The sequence below is a fragment of the Amyelois transitella genome, chromosome 5 (assembly GCF_032362555.1).
Source record: "Amyelois transitella isolate CPQ chromosome 5, ilAmyTran1.1, whole genome shotgun sequence".
Taxonomy (NCBI): Eukaryota; Metazoa; Arthropoda; class Insecta; order Lepidoptera; family Pyralidae; genus Amyelois; species Amyelois transitella.
This window is the reverse complement of record NC_083508.1, coordinates 2,112,885-2,131,966: the sequence shown is the minus strand read 5'-3', so window position 1 is coordinate 2,131,966 and position 19,082 is coordinate 2,112,885. Positions and strand designations below refer to the sequence as shown.

General features: G+C 38.8%; 1 protein-coding gene and 2 non-coding genes across 3 annotated transcripts in view; all 3 read left to right on the top strand.

Annotated features, from left to right (window-relative positions):
- Window positions 1-19,082, top strand: part of LOC106137694 (hemocytin) — a 65,880-nt gene that overhangs the window by 9,958 nt on the left and 36,840 nt on the right. Inside the window, exons 14-37 of the mRNA XM_060944468.1 lie at window positions 288-389; window positions 1,312-1,549; window positions 2,686-2,881; window positions 3,266-3,458; window positions 3,886-3,974; window positions 4,546-4,765; window positions 5,369-5,539; window positions 5,971-6,104; window positions 7,143-7,261; window positions 7,643-7,793; window positions 8,595-8,773; window positions 9,625-9,805; window positions 10,156-10,286; window positions 10,807-10,927; window positions 12,292-12,438; window positions 13,156-13,405; window positions 13,656-13,784; window positions 14,062-14,279; window positions 15,146-15,304; window positions 15,684-15,870; window positions 16,280-16,495; window positions 16,810-16,857; window positions 16,981-17,132; window positions 17,914-18,045. Coding sequence (XP_060800451.1) covers window positions 288-389; window positions 1,312-1,549; window positions 2,686-2,881; window positions 3,266-3,458; window positions 3,886-3,974; window positions 4,546-4,765; window positions 5,369-5,539; window positions 5,971-6,104; window positions 7,143-7,261; window positions 7,643-7,793; window positions 8,595-8,773; window positions 9,625-9,805; window positions 10,156-10,286; window positions 10,807-10,927; window positions 12,292-12,438; window positions 13,156-13,405; window positions 13,656-13,784; window positions 14,062-14,279; window positions 15,146-15,304; window positions 15,684-15,870; window positions 16,280-16,495; window positions 16,810-16,857; window positions 16,981-17,132; window positions 17,914-18,045 — 3,863 coding nt within the window. The remainder of the gene's footprint in view (window positions 1-287; window positions 390-1,311; window positions 1,550-2,685; window positions 2,882-3,265; window positions 3,459-3,885; window positions 3,975-4,545; window positions 4,766-5,368; window positions 5,540-5,970; window positions 6,105-7,142; window positions 7,262-7,642; window positions 7,794-8,594; window positions 8,774-9,624; window positions 9,806-10,155; window positions 10,287-10,806; window positions 10,928-12,291; window positions 12,439-13,155; window positions 13,406-13,655; window positions 13,785-14,061; window positions 14,280-15,145; window positions 15,305-15,683; window positions 15,871-16,279; window positions 16,496-16,809; window positions 16,858-16,980; window positions 17,133-17,913; window positions 18,046-19,082) is intronic.
- Trnaa-agc (transfer RNA alanine (anticodon AGC)) lies at window positions 9,209-9,281 on the top strand. The gene has a single exon. It is a non-coding gene; the product is annotated as a tRNA-Ala (tRNA).
- Trnaa-agc (transfer RNA alanine (anticodon AGC)) lies at window positions 9,371-9,443 on the top strand. Its single transcript has one exon. It is a non-coding gene; the product is annotated as a tRNA-Ala (tRNA).

The window sequence follows — 19,082 nt, the reverse complement described above, 5'->3', positions numbered from 1 at the left end:
CGGAGGTCCCGGGTTCGAATCCCGGTCAAGGCATGATGAGAAAAGAACTTTTTCTGATTGTCCTGGGTCTTGGATGTTTATCTAAATAAGTATTTATTATAAAATATAGTATCGTTGAGTTAGTATCTCGTAACACAAGTTTCGAACTTACTTCGAGGCTAACTCAATCAGTGTAATTTGTCCCGTATATATTTATATAGGTATATATTTATATTCATCCACATTCATAACTCTCTTCATGCAAGCTCGGCGGTATGTAATCTATATAACTCTGTTATAATATTTAGGTCCTGAAGAATGCGCGTGTAGGACGGTGTCCGTGTACGCCAGGGAGTGTCTGAGGCACGGCGTGGAGGAGATGAGGTCCTGGAGGGACGACGACACGTGCCGTAAGTACATAGATTAAAATTATGTTGATGCTATGCAGGGACTGTATCTACAATTTATAAATTAAATTTTAGTTTGTAGTCATCTTTTTTCTTTCTTTTTATAAGTAGTTTTAGTTTTAATTTGATTTAATTGTCACAAATCAATATATACCTACTAACAATCTATACTGATATAATATGTTACAGATAGAATTGGCAGAAATAAAATGAACTTAAGGTCTATGATTAATTCAAACTTTATCCAAAGCAGTTGCTTTTTTTTTTTAGTTAAAGACGGGAACTCAATTTTTGGTTCATAACCAGAGATCGGAATAAGTAGATTGAAATGGGGTCAATGAACTGAAACGTATATATTAATATGGACATGCCTCCGGGATTGCGGGATTTGTAAATTATTAAGATTTTTTCCGGAATTTTTACAAGCTGGATAAAGAATATATTAGTGGTAGCTGTGTTCCCCCGACTTCGTTCACGTAAATTGTAGTCCTATGTTACCCGCTGACAATGTTTAGTTTACTGTTAGTGTAAGTACTGAAATGGAATCCCGGAAAAGAGGCTTATCCATGTTTTGCTTTCTATGGTAATTCATGATGCAAGTACATAAAATCAATCTACCTATTCCGATCTCTGTTCCATAACATTTATTTATTTGTTGCAAAGTTTATTGCACAACAAAAAATGTACGAAAGGCGGATTTAATGCCGTTTCTCATTCTCTGTCAGTCAACCTAATAATTTCTATTAATAACTTAATAATCGGGCTTATTATTATGGACTATAACATTTAGCCCATAATAATTGGGCTAATTATACTAGGCTATAAAATTTATATCTTATTCCTAACATACTTACCATAAATTCATCCATATTATAAATACAGAAATGTCAAATATTTTATTCTTATCATGTTATTTTATCAACAGCTGTACAGTGTCCCGAAGGCAAGATCTACAAATCGTGCGGTCCAGACTCCCAACCAAGTTGTATGTTGCCACAGCTCATTGGGAAAGTTGATAATACAACCTGTAGTGAAGGCTGCTTCTGTCCTGAGGGACTGCTGTTGGAGGGGGGACGATGTGTGCCCAAAGCGGAGTGCCCTTGTAGACTGAGGAACAGGAGTTTCAAGCCTGGACAGTCGATCAAGAAGGAGTGTAATACCTGGTAAGTTAAATTTTGTGATTGTTAAATTTTTTTGTTCCGATTTGTGGTTATGTCTCGTCTGTGGATGACTTTAGGTGAAATCTGACTGACTCAATATGGGCGTGTTTTTGCTAAAGCGGTATTATAAGAGTGAGTGAGTGAGCTGACCTGAGTGTTACAGGGAAGGTGTGAGAAAATGGACAGTCGTCTTAGATATAAAGAAGGGTTTTACTTAGCATTATCCATAAAGATTGAAGTGACCACTACATTAAAACATAAACGCAATTATCTTTTATGTATATTAAAAATTAAAAATCCTCGTGTCAAAATGTTCGTTTCCGTACTTCTCTGAAACGGTTTGATCCGATTCTCATGAAATTTTGTGAGCATATTGAGCAGGTCTGAGAATCGGCCAACATCTTTCCATACCCCTTAGTGATAAGGGGTAAGGGCCGAGACAGCTGGTAAACTATATTTTGCCACGGATATGGGAGCTACCAAGAATCCTCAGCGGAACTGTCAATATGAAATATATATAATATATTGTAATCATATTCAAGGAATAAATGATTATGATTATACATACATATGATCACGCCTTTATCCCTTACGGGGTAGACAGAGCCAACAGTTTTTTGAAAAGACTGATAGGCCACGTTCAGCTATTTGGCTTAATGATAGAATTGAGATTCAAATAGTGACAGGTTGCTAGCCCATCGTCTAAAAGAAGAATCACAAGTTCATAAGCCTATCCCTTAGTCGCCTTTTACGACATCCATGGGAACGAGATGGAGTGGTCCTATTCCTTTTTCTATCGGTGCCGGGAACCACACGGCACAAGATTATTTATATGGCAAAAACAACGTTTGCCGGGACAGCTAGTCCTACTACTATTATAAAGGCGAAAGTATGTATGGATGTTTGTTACTCTTTCACGCAAAAACTACTGAACCGATTACCATGAAATTTGGTATGTAGGTAGCTGAAGACCCAGAATAACACATAGGCTACTTTTTATCCCAGAGTTCCCGCGGGATTGATAGGGTTTCCATGCGGACGAAGTCGCGGGCGGCCTCTAGTAAACAATATTTTGGCTCGGATGTCCCACGCGTGGGAGCTACCCACTACCAATTACTACCACGAACCCGACTCCCCAGCACGTGCGCGGCGGGCGCGTGGGCGTGCTCGCAGGCGGCGTGCGGCGCGCGCTGCGGCGCGGTGGGCGACCCGCACTACACCACCTTCGACGGCCGCCGGTTCGACTTCATGGGGCACTGTACTTACAACCTGCTGAAGACCGACAACTTCACTGTTGAGGTGGAGAACGTGGCGTGCTCGGGGGCTATCACTGAGGTATGTAAAAGGCTAAGGTTTTTAATAAATGTTTGATGTTAAATAAATAAATAAATGCATTAATTTTATTAATTATTAAATGTTCTGAATTAAAACTAGTCTCAAATTATTTTGCTTCTACCCAAAATTTTAGATTTATTTGAATCCATTATTTTTGTTATCCAATAATAGCTCAGTTAGCTAATTCAGTTATTTTATTTTTATTTATTATCATATCATATTATTGATAAGGTTAATATAGTTATGTCTTATCCTTCCTGCAAGATAAACCATGCCTTTTCTATGATTAATAATAGCCACTCTTAACCAGATGATGACAAAAGGATTCCTCACGATGTCTTCCTGCGCAATAAAAAAATAACAACCATTATTTTTCACCTACAGGCAATGAACCTAGCGCCGTACAAGGGAGAAGGCAAGCCGTCTTGCACCAAAGCGGTGACCATACACTTCGACGGGGCGGACATCCATCTGAAGCAGGGAGGGTTCATCCTGGTCAACGGGAAGGAGGTCACGGCACTCCCGGTCGCCGTCGGGAAGGTCAGGATAAGGGCTGCCTCGTCCTTGTTCATCATTGGTAAGGAATTTCTTCTCATGAGGAGTCGTCATTTAATATGTAAAGAAATTTTTTTACAGATTAATGGTTCCCCTTTTTATAAAAAAAAAAAATAAGTCAATGGCTACTTAAGTATGGTTTAATATAATTTGTCAACAAAATATTTGAAATACTGACTTGACGCTAGGTGATGATACATTTTTTTTTTAATTTGGTCATTGGCATCAGAATGATGGAAAATGGAAGAAGATCAGAAAAGAGATGGATGGACAGCGTAAAGGTAAGTATGAATAGCAAACTAGTGACAAGTGAAATGGCAAGTGACAGAAGTACCTAATTGGAAAAAACTAACATACTGTGCTGAGCCCACGAAAAGAGTGGGAAAAGGTAACGACAAAGAAGAAGATTGTGATCAGAATGATTAGACTAATTAATAATTATGTTTTAGTGCAACTGCCCATAAAGGTTGATGTTTGGTGGGACGGCCAAACCAGGGTTTTTGTCGACGTACCACCAGCTCTGCAAGGGAAAACACAGGTACGTATTGGGGCAAAAATGTTGATTTACATGTTCTTAATTATTCGTAAAAGATTTGAAATCGACTGGCCTGATTTGAAGCCAAAATTTGAATGCACATATTTTTAGTCCGTTTTTTCTGGAAACTATTCGCAGACATGCGGTGTGCTGTTCTTTAGACACGGGGCACCAGGTTGCAAAAAGTATCAATGTCCCATTCTTCTGACGTTAGTCCCAGTAGTTTGGATTCAATCTATGATCATGATCTTCAAGGATCCAGCAGAAAACGAATAAACATGTCTTATTGTCATTGGTTGGTCAGTGCCGTGTGGTTCTCGGCACCAATACAAAAAAGAATAAGACCACCCCATCTCTTTCCCATGGATGTCGTAAAAGGCGACTAAGGGTTAGGCTTACAAACTTGAGATTCTTTTTTAGGCGATGGGCTAACAACCTGTCACTTTTTGAATCTCAATTCTATCATTAAGCCAAATAGCTGAACGTGGCCATTCAGTCTTTTTAAGACTGTTGGCTCTGTCTACCCCGCAAGGGATATAAACGTGACCATATGTATGTATTGCCATTCTACCAGGGTCTCTGCGGCACATTCAACTTGAACCAAAAAGACGACTTCCTGACTCCTGAAGGCGACATCGAGCAGTCGACATTGGCATTCGCCAACAAGTGGAAGACCAGGGAACTGTGCGATGACGTCATGGCCACAGAACCAGAGCATCCTTGTAAAGCCAACGTGGAGAATAAAGAGGCCGCTGAGAAGTACTGTAGTAGACTGAAGACTAGTCTGTTCCAAGGTATGAGATATTTTTTTGTTATACCATTTCGATTAATGCAATCGTTTGCCAATAAAGGAAGACCAGCGAACTCTGTCCATGTATCGAAGATGACGTCATGGGCACGGAGCTAGAGTATCCTTGTAAGGCCAATGTAGAGAGTTAAGAAGCTGCTGAGAAATGCTGTAGGAGGCTGAAGGCTAGTCTATTTCAGGATGGGGATAACTTTTATTGATTAAACCTTCACAGTAGAAAAATATTTTTTTCTTCAATTACTTATTCAAATAGTTTTTCTGTAATTTAAATACATACATACCATCACGCCAGTTTCCTATTGGGGTAGGCAGAGACGATTAGGGTTTCCTCTCGCTTCGATCCTTACATACCTCTCCTGCTTCCTCCACACTTATTACTCTTTTCTTGCATATTTGACGATTACGGATACACCTAACATCTCTCCTTTTTAAGACATTCGAAAGTTGGTCCTTGAAAGTTTTATGTAATTTACTTGCAAAATTTAAGTGTTCTTTGCCAAGTAGGTTTGACTGTGCTTTGTCTATTATTGCACTTTAGAGTCTCTCAGTTTAATAAAGGATAGATATCAATTGGTTGATGATTTTCCAGAGTGCCACTGGTACGTGGACGTGGAGCCGTACTACGAGGCGTGCCTGTACGACATGTGCGCGTGCGCAGGCGACGTGTCCAAGTGTCTGTGCCCCATACTCGGCGACTACGCCATGGCGTGCGCGCAGAACGGCGTACAAGTGCAGTGGCGGTACAATGTTAAAGAATGCGGTAAGTTATTGTTCTTTAACTGAACCTAGATTTCAATAACAACCACAAAATTCATATTTTTTACGTCATACATATCCATACATCTTTATCGCTCCTATTTCTTTATCTATATTTTATATATTTGTCTATTTAAAAAAAAAATTACTTTAGTTTTTTCATACATTCAATATATGTAAGCTCTGGGTAATCCCGGCTTTTGTTATACGTAACCTAAATTTAAATTAAGTTGAAGTTTTACCTTGTTATACCTTATAGTCAGGATTTATACGAGTAAGATGCGCGCGACATAAAATTTTGTTCGTTGACATTAAGTATTGGGCCCATTAATGCAACGTATTATTATATACCATTGTATTAGCAGGTGAGTAAAGTAATAGTATTAGTCTAATAAGACTCTGCAACGGGTTAAAGTCAGTTAATATAATTCCCAGAGCTGCAATGCCCCGGCGGGCAGGAATACACGGTGTGCGCAGACAGCTGCCTGCGGCAGTGCGCGGACGCAGCGCTCGCCACGGCCGGCTGCCGCCCGCGCTGCGCCGAGGGCTGCGCCTGCCCCGCCGGACAGGTGGGATCACGGCGAACATCACTCACTAACTAACTCCAATCTCTTACTGAATCTCCATCTCTTTTCAGTAAATAGGTTCCTTTAGAGACAACTAATTGTATAATCATTTCAGTTATATCAATATTTTATTTAGAAAATAAGCCTAAACAGGTAATTTTTCACGTCTAGATGACGTTTCAATAAATTAAATTTAAGTTGTATCTAATATATCAGTTTTCGTCAAAAGCTACAAACTGTCTAAGCACTTAACCCTTCTAAGCTTTCTAGCGAGTCAATGCCTATAATATTCACGTCAATGGTAGTATTGTACCTACTCGCATTTATGTCATTCCCATTATGTTAGTTATTTTTCAAAAAAGATTTTCCTTTAAGTTTCATACATACATATAATCACGTCTATATCCCTTGCGGAGTAGACAGAGTCAACAGTCTTGAAAAGACTTAAACTTCACGTTTAGCTTTTTGGCTTGATGATAGAATTGAGATTCAAATGCATCTTAAATTCAACCGGAAATACGATATGCTGAGAAATAACGTAATGGAACCAAATTTCAGGTTGTTTCGAGCAGTCAAAGCGCCATTAGTGCAGTCCATCCTTACATGGCCCACAATTTAGTTCACATTTATATGTGTACTAGCTGTCCCGGCAAACGTTGTTTTGCCATATAAATCACTTTTAAGTAATATCTAGTTAAAAAACAAATGTTAAGTGTGGACAACCCTTAACACTTAGGGGTATGAAAAATAGATGTTAGCCGATTCTCAGACCTACTGAATATGCATGCAAAATTTGGTTAAAATCGGTAAAGCCGTTTCGGAGGAGTACGGAGACAAACATTGTGACACGAGAATTTTATATATAAGATGTATTTATAGCTTGCATGAAGAGAGTTATGAATGTGGATGAAGCAAAGGAAATATGCAGAGATCGTGGCAAGTGGAAAGAGGTAGTCTCTGCCTACCCCTCCGGGAAAGAGGCGTGATTTTATGTATGTATGTAGTATGTATTTATAACATATTTTTTTATTTTACAAACAGTTGCTAGACGAAAGCGGCGTGTGCGTGCCAGTTGGCCTGTGTCCGTGCTACCACAAGGGGATGAAGTTCAACGCCGAGTATAAGGAAGTGAGGCCTGGAAGGCGCGAGAGGGAGTTATGGTTAGTTCTTTTATGTTGCTGATATTTTTGTATTACTACTTGAAAAGAGAAATCTTAATGTGTTTATTTATCTTTTATTCGCGTTTGATCAGAATCAATAAAAAAAATAAAAAAAACATCTAAATTCTTATACAATATAATTCATATAATAAGTACTACATAGGTAGGGTTTGCAATAAACGACATTAAACGCGAGGGGAAACTGCTGACAAAAGACAATCTTGAAAATTCTTACATTTTTAAACTTTTACGTAAAATACAACATGATGGCCAGTTTTGTTTAGTGTCGAAATCTATCCTTTTGATCACAGTTCGAATTTAACAACAGAAACTTTTTTTAAAAGAATCTTATCGTATATTAAAATGAAATCTGTTCACCAGCACATGCGTAGGCGGCGTTTGGGAATGCGTTCCAGCGACGCCGGACGACATAGCGAAGTACCCTCCGGCTGAAGACTTGAAATCAAATTGTAGTGCCACAAAGAATATGGAGTTTACCACGTGCGAGATATCTGAGCCTTTGACTTGCAAGGTAATGATAATTTGAGTAATGTCACTAGCATTTATTTATTTATTTTATTTTATTTTATAACACACTAGCAGTTTATTAAGCTGATGCGTGTGTATCCAAAACTTTGGAGATTTTATCTAATCTATTCTTAAAACTGTTGACCGAAGGTGCAGTGACAACACTCTCATTGAGCCGGTTCCAGTCTCGAACTACACGATTTGATATAAAATTTTCCTTGGGTTTCCTCTTTGCTGAAGTATTGCATGAAGTAAGAATCACCATGTGGCAATGGAAAGAGGTTATTTAATTATGAGAATTGCAAAGGCGCAAGGAGGCTGCCCTGTGGAACCCCATTGTCTTCGTCAATTATTTATTTATTAACATATTTTTTATAAACGCAACACTGCATATAAGCACTCTTTCACGCACGCACTCAATCCTATTCCTGTCCCACTCTCACTCCTTTCCCAAATGTCAAAAAGTATTTTAAAAGCCAATTGCAACGCTCACTTGTGAAAATCCTCAAAATTGAGAAAATTTACCATAAAGACGCTAAACTCTATCGAACACGCACCCTGGGGTTGATATGTGAAGTGCAGTGATTTGTGTTTCCTGTAAAACTACCTTTTGGATTGTGGAAGAAACCGGCGCTGGACGAGAGCTCGAGTTATAGGCCATAAGGTACCTTGTCCATATCCCTCCTCCTCCAACCATAAAACTGAAATCGTTCCACTTTTGACAGCCCTTTTCGCACCTCATTTGTCCAAAAGAAAAAAAGTTATTAGTGTCGCAATTTGTTTTTAAATATTTTTTTTCCTCCAGAACATGCACCTACCCCCATCCCGAACAAGTGAGGAATGCCGCCCTGGTTGTCAGTGTAAGAAGGGCTACGTCCTGGACACGACTTCCAAACAATGCGTGTTGGCCAGCCAGTGTCCTTGTCACCACGGGGGACGAAGCTACGCTGATGGTCACAAGATGCAGGAGGAATGTAACACTTGGTAAGGTTTTAGTGATGAAATATATTTGTCAGATAATATAAGTCTTAAAACTTAAGACGCTGAAAACAGGACAAAATGGACAATTAATTGTCGAAACGCGAACCCACGTCCCCAAAACTATAATAATTTTACCGTTATAACACAAAATGTTTCGTCATATAAAAAGATGAACATACTTCTAAATAGTTCAAAAGCTCTGGAGATATCATGGAAATGACTAACAGACACTTATTTTTGAAACAGTGGCTTAACAAAAGTCATGTTAGCTGTCAATTCTACCGAATGGACAGTCGATATATGAATGAACTAGATTAACGCGCTGACCTTACGCGCGAGTGAAAGTTGATTGCAGAAGTTTGAGCGTAACGCATACTTGATACATTTCGAACAACTTGTTTACTTTAAGTAGTGCTTTAGTTTGTCACTTCTGTCACAGGGGGCGTAGCTCAGATGGTAGAGCGCTCGCTTAGCATGCGAGAGGTACCGGGATCGATACCCGGCGCCTCCATATATATTTTTATCGAATTGTTTTTATAAACTTTAAGTTTATACTCGGAGCATGTGAACTTGATCCTTGATTTTAACGGGCATTATAAGGGGGGCGTAGCTCAGATGGTAGAGCGCTCGCTTAGCATGCGAGAGGTACCGGGATCGATACCCGGCGCCTCCAACAGGAACGTTTTTATGTAGCTATAATAAAAAAATAATTAAAAAAGAATACAAAATATTACTGCCCGAAATATCATGAATGTGTAATTTTGAAATTCGTTATGTAAACTTTTTTTATAAATTTAGTCATGTGTTCGTTTTATAGTACACATACTTTTATTTTGTTTAATATTAACTAACAGTGAATGCAAGAGCGGCAACTGGTCGTGTACGGAACGCCAATGCGCAGGTGTTTGCACCGCGTGGGGTGATTCTCACGTCGTCACCTTCGACGGGGCGGACTACGATTTCGAAGGAGTCTGTACTTACTTACTGGCAAAAGGCTCCATGGACGCGGATGACGGCTTTGACGTCGAAATACAGGTAAGAGAACTGTAAATTGAGTAGGTAGTTTGGGTAGGTAGTAATGCAGTAAAGTACTTACCTAAGTATTTTACTGCATTACTCATATATTGCTTATGGTCATAATATGTGTTTTTTTTTTCACAAAATCAAAATTAATAAATAATAGTAAGGAATATAGACGTGACCATATGTATGTATGTACCTATGTATCCAGCATATTTCAACAGTAAAGGCTCTATCTATCCAAAAAGTAAAATAAAAGAATAATCGTTACAATATAAGGAAGGGGTGGTGACTCTTAGTCTCAGATACTTCATCACGTCAGTTTTTATAACATAAATTTGTTTACAAAACACATTTCTCACCAGAACGTGCCTTGCGGAACCACTGGCGCCACTTGCTCCAAATCAGTGGTTCTCAAAGTGGGCACCCCTGGCAACGAGGAAGTTGTCTCACTTATAAGAAACTCGCCATTGCCTGATGCATCCAAACTCAAAAGGTATGTACAACTCTGGAGAACTCTCGTAAAGGCAGGTAGTATTAAAAAGTATTTTTTCATATAGCATAAATAATGTGCCGTGTGGTTCCCGGCACCAATGAAAAAAGAATAGGACCACACCATCTCTTACCCATGGATGTCGTAAAAGGCGACTAAGGGATAGGCTTATAAGCTTGGGATTCTTCTATTGGGCGATGGGCTAGCAACCTGTCACTATTTGTATCTCAATTCTATCATTAAGCCAAACAGCTGAAATTGGCCTGTCAGCCTTTCAAGATTGCTGGCTCTGTCTACCGTGAAAGATGGATGGATAAAATAGCTTTTGTTGAAATACAATAATTAAACAATCCAGGGAATTTCAACACGGCTCAAAGTCATAAAATAAAGTAAAAAAAATAATTTTTTTTTTTGTTAACTAAATCATTTTCTCCATCTACAGTTTAAGACTTAGCTCGAATAAGATTCATATTTCCTTATCATCGCATCAGTTTTGTATTTTTTTTTTAACTGCGCATGTCAGGATCAAGCTGCGTATAGCGGGCGCGTACGTATTTCTGGACGTACCCTCGCTGGGAGTGACCCTGCAGTGGGACCGGGAACTGCGCGTGTACGTCAAGGTGGACTCGCTGTGGCAAGGCAGGGTGAGGATTACTTACATTTTATACTAATATTATAAAACTGAAGAGTTTGTTTGTTTGTTTGAACGCGAGTTTGAATCTGAGGATTACTATGGTCCGAATAGAAAAATTTTTGCGTCGAATAGACCATTTATGAAGAGAGTTATGAATGTGGATGAAGCGAAGGAAGTATGCAGAGATCGTGGCAAGTGGAAAGAGGTAGTCTCTGCCTACCCCTCCGGGAAAGAGGCGTGATTTTATTTATGTACTAGCTGTGCCCGCGACTTCGTCCGCGTGGAATAGTTATTTTGGGCGGTCACGCATATTAGAAAGAACGCTGGTTCGCCGTATTAAATGTTTCGCTGCAAATTGCTTATAACGACTATATCTCAAAACCTATTCGTCTGATTTATATACTGTAAATGGCAATTTTAGTCTACATGAAAAGCCGAAAGTAATAAACATATTTATTTGGATAAGGATTAATACTGAATTAAAGAAAATTGGTTTCAAAATAACTTATGTTTATAATGAAAAAATAATCTTAAAAAATGAACATAAAAGTGGTTATTGTAAGTAAACCTTAAGAGATAGATATATGCTCTCGCGGACTTTTTTGTGGCAAAAAATGAGTACTTCACATCTTTAGTACATTGTTTTACTATATCTTTGTTGGTTTGCGCAGCGTTCGCGTGGAAAGCTCGCAGATGGCCGACTCATTCAACTTTCACCTGCATTGTTGACGTTTCCCGTAGGAAATCCGGGATAAAATGTAGCCTATAGCCTTCCTCGATAAATAGACTATCTAACAGTGAAAGAATTATTCAAATCGGTTCAGTAGTTTCTGAGATTAGCGCGTTTAAACAAACAAACAAACAAACAAACAAACAAACAAACAAAACAAACTCTTCAGCTTTATAATATTAGTATAGATGTAGACCAGTCCAAGTCTATCCCTTAATACCCCATATAGGGAGAGACTTATAAAGTTGCGATATAGACGTGGTAATATGTATGTATATAATTTGGTTTATTAGCTTTTCTCATGATTGACTTTTACCAACTACACGGAATTGAAGCAACTGGCACAAACTTTGAGTTTTCTTTGCTATCAGACCACCATAGAAATTTGCATTAGATGAATGTGCTCTTGACCTCAGGAGCCTTTAACGCCATCCAAGGTAAACATATGTGGTGGTCTTACAATTAAGTTCCAAAAATCACATGGCAGTTATTTTTTTTTAATTATACAAGAGATAGTACGTACCTACATAAGTTACAAATCGTGCATTTACAAAAAACGCTACATTTTATTCTTTATCAAATTTTTTTTTTAATATTATATTTATATTTTACACATCTTCACTAATAATTACATTTAATTCTAGTTGAAAGGTCTATGCGGCAACTACAACTCGGACACGCGCGATGACTTCCAGACGCCATCTGGCGGCGGCATGGCGGAGTCCTCACCACTCATATTCGCAGACTCCTGGAAACTTAAGTCCACTTGCCCGAAACCTCTGCCTGTTGGGGTAAGTTTTTTTTCACGTCTATATCCCTTGCGGGGTAGACAGAGCCAACAGTCTTAAAAATACTGATAGGCCGCGTTCAGCTGTTTGGCTTGCTGATGAATTGAGATTCATATAAAGTGACAGGTTGCTTGCTAATCCATCGCCTGAAAGAAATTTCCAAGTTTATAAGCCTATCCCTAAGGGATAGGCTTATAAACATGGGAATTTTTCGCCTTTTACGACATGGAAAGGGATGGATTCTTTTTCTATTGGTGTCAAGAACCACACGGCACGGTTTTTTTTTATCTTTGCCTATATATATAGTTCATTTTAGACGACTTATTGCCAGTGAACCTTGTCTTTGAAACTGATATCAATTAAGAAAGGATGCAAGAGAATCTAAAATACCTTAACATTTGGTCTGTCAGTTATTTTTTAACGAGTTTTCAGATGAATTACATGTGTTATATTAGTAATTAAAAAGAATAATGTTACGTTGTTCCAACACCGGTGTACTCTTTTCTCCATGTTACATCTGCCTCTCGGCCTCTGTGGCGCAGCGAAAGTAGTAGTAGAAGCTTGTCTTTGACACCGGAGGTCCCGGGTTTGAATCCCGGCCAGAGCATGACGAGAAAAGAACATTATGCTGATCCAGGGTCTTGGATGTTTATCTACCTTTATAAGTATTATATATTTATTTATTTATCTGTCGTCGTCATATCCATTTTGTCTTCACAGGACCACTGCAAACAACGTCCGGAGCGCAACGAATGGGCGAGCACAACGTGCGGAGCCCTAAAACGTTTCCCGTTCTCCCTGTGCCACTCGGAAGTGCCGGCGGACAAGTGGGTGTGGCGGTGCGAGCGGGACGCGTGCGCCTGCGACGCGGGCGGCGACTGCGCGTGCGCGTGCGCCGCGCTCGCCGCGTACGCGCGCGCCTGCGCCGCGAGGGGCGTGCTGGTTAAGTGGAGGACGCAGGAGCTTTGTCGTGAGGACTCTTTTTTCTCTAGTCTCTCTTCTTCATAGCGTAGTTTGTGGTTATATCCTGGAGAGGAGAGATACCACGCTGGAGAGGAGCCCGAGGTGTGACTGCGACCACAATTCGAAGTGATCACAATCCAAATATCCATTATAGATAGATAGATAAAACTTTTTATTGCACCATAAGAGTTAAACATACAAAACAACATAAAACAGATAGATGCATTATTATGCAAATATACTATGTATATTTCCAGCTATGCAGTGCGACGAAGAGTGCTCTAACTACGACGCTTGCGTGTCTCCGTGTCCGCTAGAGACGTGCGACAACACACTCCATTACGCAGACCTGCGCACGCGCTGCGAACAAGACGAGTGTGTCGAAGGTTAGTTACTGTAATAAGAACATATATATAAAGTCACGCCTCTTTCCCGAAGGAGTAGAAAGAGCTAACAGTCTCGAAAATAATTTAAAAGTAACGTTCAGCTAGATTTAGAAAGTGACAGGTTGACGCCTAAATGAAAAATCCCAATTTAAGAAGGCCTAAATTGGCTGTTCTTAGCTTCTGAGCAATTTTTTTAACTTTACTCGCATATTTTTGTTGTTGACCTTTTAAAGTATACTAGCAGAAAATATACTTAAGATTTTTTTTTACTTTCAAGGTTGCAAGCCCAAGAAGTCATGTCCCGAAGGCTCGGTCTACATCAACAGCTCGTACACGGAATGCGTTCCCCGTGCTAAATGTAAACCCGTTTGTATGGTCCTGGAGGACGGCACGGAGGTTCCCGAAGGAGGGATCATTGAAGAGGACGCGTGCCACACCTGTACATGTTCCAAGAAGCATAAAGTGTGCACTGGACAGCCTTGCTCCACGATTGCGGTAGGTTTATTATATCTCTTTCTCTTTCTTTATTTCTTTCTTTCCTTGTCTGTTGTTCCTGAAAAATGTCGCAAGACCGTGTGTATAATCCGAAGAGACAAATTGAAGAGGACACTTTGTTATACTCCTAGAACCATATAACGTACAATTGTAGTTTCAAAGTCTAACTGTGAAAAAAAAAAAAACAATATTTTTTTAAGAAAAATCTTGTCGCCTGGAGATTTGTGTTATAAATACTTGTCTACTATGTCCAACATTGGGGGTTCTTGGGAGTGAAATGGTGGTACAATGTATCAAACGAACAGGGACCCAATCTGACAGAAGAGGATGACATTGATGACCTTGAGAGTCGACAGAGAGGTCACAGAAGAAAGGGCCATAGAAGACGCCCGTCTTTTGTACCGAAGATACGTAAAATGTGCAAAGGAAAATCTTGCTCCACCGTGGCGGTAAGAATACTTCATTTTCGTGTAGGAACCCAAAAGTATTTATGTTATTGCTTAAAAGTTAAGCGTATCATAATTGATAAATTTATATTACAAAATAGTCCATACATAAGTGAAGTAAGTGTTCCTTAAACTCCGATACGACCAGCCTTACCATTTATTTATTATCAACAGATAATATTAAGTTATTTCGGATTTTTGTTGGCCATTTTAAAGAGGATTTTCATTTATATTAAAACTTCGTCCAATTCGTCCTGTCGATATTTCTTTGATACATTATATTATATCCACATCTCAGTCAGTATTTGAGCGTGTTTACTAAAATTTCGTTTGTCTCGCCTAATTTTAATTGGTACCCGTTCTAGAGCATATGATGATATATTACCTAAATTTTTGCACATTTCTCACTTTGTTTCATAGCCGACTGAAGTGACTACTTTGGCGACTTCTCCGAAGCCCCACGACGAACCCCTCAAATGCGTGTCCGGGTGGACCGAGTGGGTCAGCAAGAACACGCCGGAGGTCAACGCCAAGGGACAGTCGGTGGACTTGGAGCCACTGCCGGAACTAAAGGACCTGGTGAGTGATTGTTGGTTTTTTTATACATAGGTTTAAAAATCTTGACTTCAGAACCTTAAAATCGACAGTTTCTCGCACTGAAATATGTTTTATATGTTACTATTGATTTTCAGTTTGATAAGGATCCTTTCGGATATCTCTTGCTTCTTCTTACATACTACATCTTTCCACGATCCCTTATATCGTCTTATTCCACATAATGTTAATGGATTGTACAAATACTATTTGTAAGACCCATGTACTGATGAAAAATTCAACTCAGTAACTAAGCATGAAACAGCTGGACGTTTATACTTTGTTTATCAGCCACTTACTGACTTACTCATAGTCATTATGGTTTAGTAACGTAAAAGTTTACAATATTAACTTTCTTTTATAGCAAATCGGCTTATCAATGTGCAAACGCGACAACATGACGAAGATCGAATGCCGAACTAAAATAAACCATCAGACGCCCAAAGAAACCGGTTTAGACGTAGAGTGTAGCCTGGAGCGGGGACTAGTATGTAAAGAGACTGGAAACACGTGTCCCGATTTTGAGATACGAGTGTATTGCGAATGTGAAGGTGAGAAATAAAAATCTATCGTGAGAAACATACCTACCTGATAATGAAAATATTACAGTGTAATTTCACACATGCGCATTTAAAGCGGTAGTCAATTTAATTACGAGATGATGTGTCGAATGCGATCGAATTCAGTTATTATTTAGGTATAACAGGTTTTAAAAGATACTGGGATAAAGTTCATTTTTGAACTAACACTTTACGCACTTCGTTTCGAAATACCAATGATGTATTAATACAGTGTTTATTCATAAGATTTTCTTTTCACACTATTTGAATCTCAATACTATCATTAAGCTAAATAGCTGAACGTGGCCATTCAGTCTTTTCAAGACTGTTGGCTCTCTCTGACCCCCAAAAGAATATAGACATGACCATATGTATGTATGTATGTTTCTTTTTCCAACAGACGAATTCCAATGCCTGAACGCGGACCGCCCCAGCTACCCGCACCCCAGGAACTGCGCGCAGTTCTACGAGTGCACGCCCGACCTCATGAACCCTGAACAGCCGCACACGGTGCTGAAGAACTGCGCCGAAGGCACCCTGTATAACCCCAAAACCATGGTGTGCGATTGGCCCTCGACCGTGTTCGAAATTCGGCCTGAATGTAATACTGTAACAGGTAATGTCTGTTTGAAAATTTGTAAGAAAACTGAGGCAAAATATGGAAGAATTCCGAGTTGAAGGCGTACTAGTATTACCGTATAAATATATAAAAAAAAAAAAACAACAGGAATATGTGTTGTTCTAAACAGCACTCAATACTAAAACTGTAAAATAATATTAAAATATTTCTAAGCCAAATCGTGACAACTGAGGATGTATTTGAAATACTTATTTCGGCAGTGAAAAATTTATAATTTGTATTTTAAAACCTGATCCACCTATATTGTTACTAATGTTTTATGCATTTTGATTTTCATAATTTTCTTGCAGAAATTGAGACAACACCCGGAACGTATCCTGATACTACAAACCACATCGGTGAGTTTTATAACATTGTAAATAATTTACGATAAGATGTAGCAGCTGTAAAGTTGTTCGATTATAAATTTAAATTATACTAAAACCAAGTATACGATGTAAATAAAATAATTTATACAACAGAGACCATACCTCCAACTTCAACTCCTGCGCCGACCACGGTGGGTCCGTGCGGTCCGGGCAAAGTGCTGAAGCCGTGCGCGTACCCGTGCGACCAACTCTGCGACCACTTCCAGAAGACGCTCAACGAGAAGGGACTCTGTAAACCGGGAGAGGTATTTTATTTAGTACTATCATTTTTATAAGTCGTATCGTCATATCATCAATAATATTCGTTCAGCGCAGAATATGTATATCTTATATCTTATATATATAATTCTCGTGTCACAATGTTTGTCTCCGTACTCCTCCGAAACGGCTTGACCGATTCTCATGAAATTTTGTGAGCATATTGAGTAGGTCTGAGAATCGGCCAACATCTATTTTTCAAAGGATTATCCACCCTCAAAATTTTTTTTAACTAAAAATTACTCAAAAAATATATGGCAAAACAACGTTTGCCGGGACAGCTAGTTTATGTATATATCCTACTAATATTATAAATGCAAAAGTTTGTGAGTATGTCAGGATGTCAGTATTAATGTTTGTTACTCTTTCACGCAAAAAACTACTGAACCGATTACAATTAAATTTGGTATGCAGGTAGCTTAAGACCCAGAATAACATATAAGCTACTTTTTATCCCGGAGTTCCTGCGGGATTGATTCCACGCGGACGAAGTCGCGGGCGACCTCTAGTATATGTATATATATAGTACACAGTATTGAAACTGAAAGGCCACATTCAGCTGTTTTTGCTTAATATAGAATCAAACCTAATGAAAACTTATTGAGTTTTCATTAGGTTTGATTAAATTGAAGAATTAGAATTGAAGAAATAACGACAGAAATGAAGAAAAAATGTTTCATTTTCTTATTTTAGGAACGTAAGTAATTAAGTTTACTACCTATAATGATTAGAAAGATTTTTATTTGCATTGCTCACTTTTTTTTGTAGAAATGTGCAGAAGCCTGCGTGGACGAAGCCCTGGAGGACCAGGAATGTGGCAAAGGGTCCATGTGGCGCGATGAGAAGGCTTGCGTGCCCGTCAAAGACTGCACGTGTTACTCCGAAGGGAAAGTCATTAAGGTGAGATTGATTATCAGGTATCTTGATAAGGTAGTATAAATAAATAAATAAATAAATCATTTGCCGTGTGGTTCCCGGCACCAATACTAAAAAGAATAGGACCGCTCCACCTCTTTCCCATGGATGTCGTAAAAGGCGACTAAGGGATAGGCTTATAAACTTGAGATTCTTCTTTTAGGCGACAGGCTAGCAACCTGTCACTATTTGAATCTCAATTCTATCATTAAGCCAAATAGCTGAAAGTGGCCATTCAGTCTTTTCAAGACTGTTGGCTCTGTCTACCCCGCAAGGGATATAGACGTGACGATATGTATGTATGTATGTATGTATAAATCATTTATTTCTCACCACAAAACAAGTGTCTTAATACTAAGGTACCTACAAAGATTGGAGTACTGCTAAACAGCCTGTTTGCGGGAGCTGACGCCTGTACTAGGTTATTAGCTGTATTACAAATCATCAGGCCCCACCTCTTGATTGAGTCATCAAAAACATTGTGAGTAAAGAGTATAACGCCATACTATGAGAAACAAAAACTACTACTTAGTACTTTTAAAGGTGCCTCCACTGATTATCCATAACATAACATATAATCACGTCTATATCTCTTGCAGGGTAGACAGAGCTAGCAGTCTTAACGGATTGAAAGGCCACGTTCAGCTTTTTGGGCTGATTATAGAATTGTGATTCAAATAGTGACAGGTTGCTTACGCAAAGAAGTATCTTAACTGGTTATACCTCTCTCAAAAAGTGTTTTTATAATTTAGAATAGATAAGATTTATTTTTAAAATTGGATACAAGGTATCACTTATTGACGTCACATCACTTAAATCTAATTATAACTACTACCGCTTCCAAAGCGCATGTGTAGAAGAAGCGGCGGAACAAACTACTTACACTGCAGTTTCTTAATCAGAGAAAGCAAACAAAAGAATATTTTTCTGATATCTTAGGTCAAAATTCTGATTGTAATGGCGTATGATCAAATCAGAACTTAAAAAAGTAAAACAAATTTTAAGATTACTAATAAGTTTTA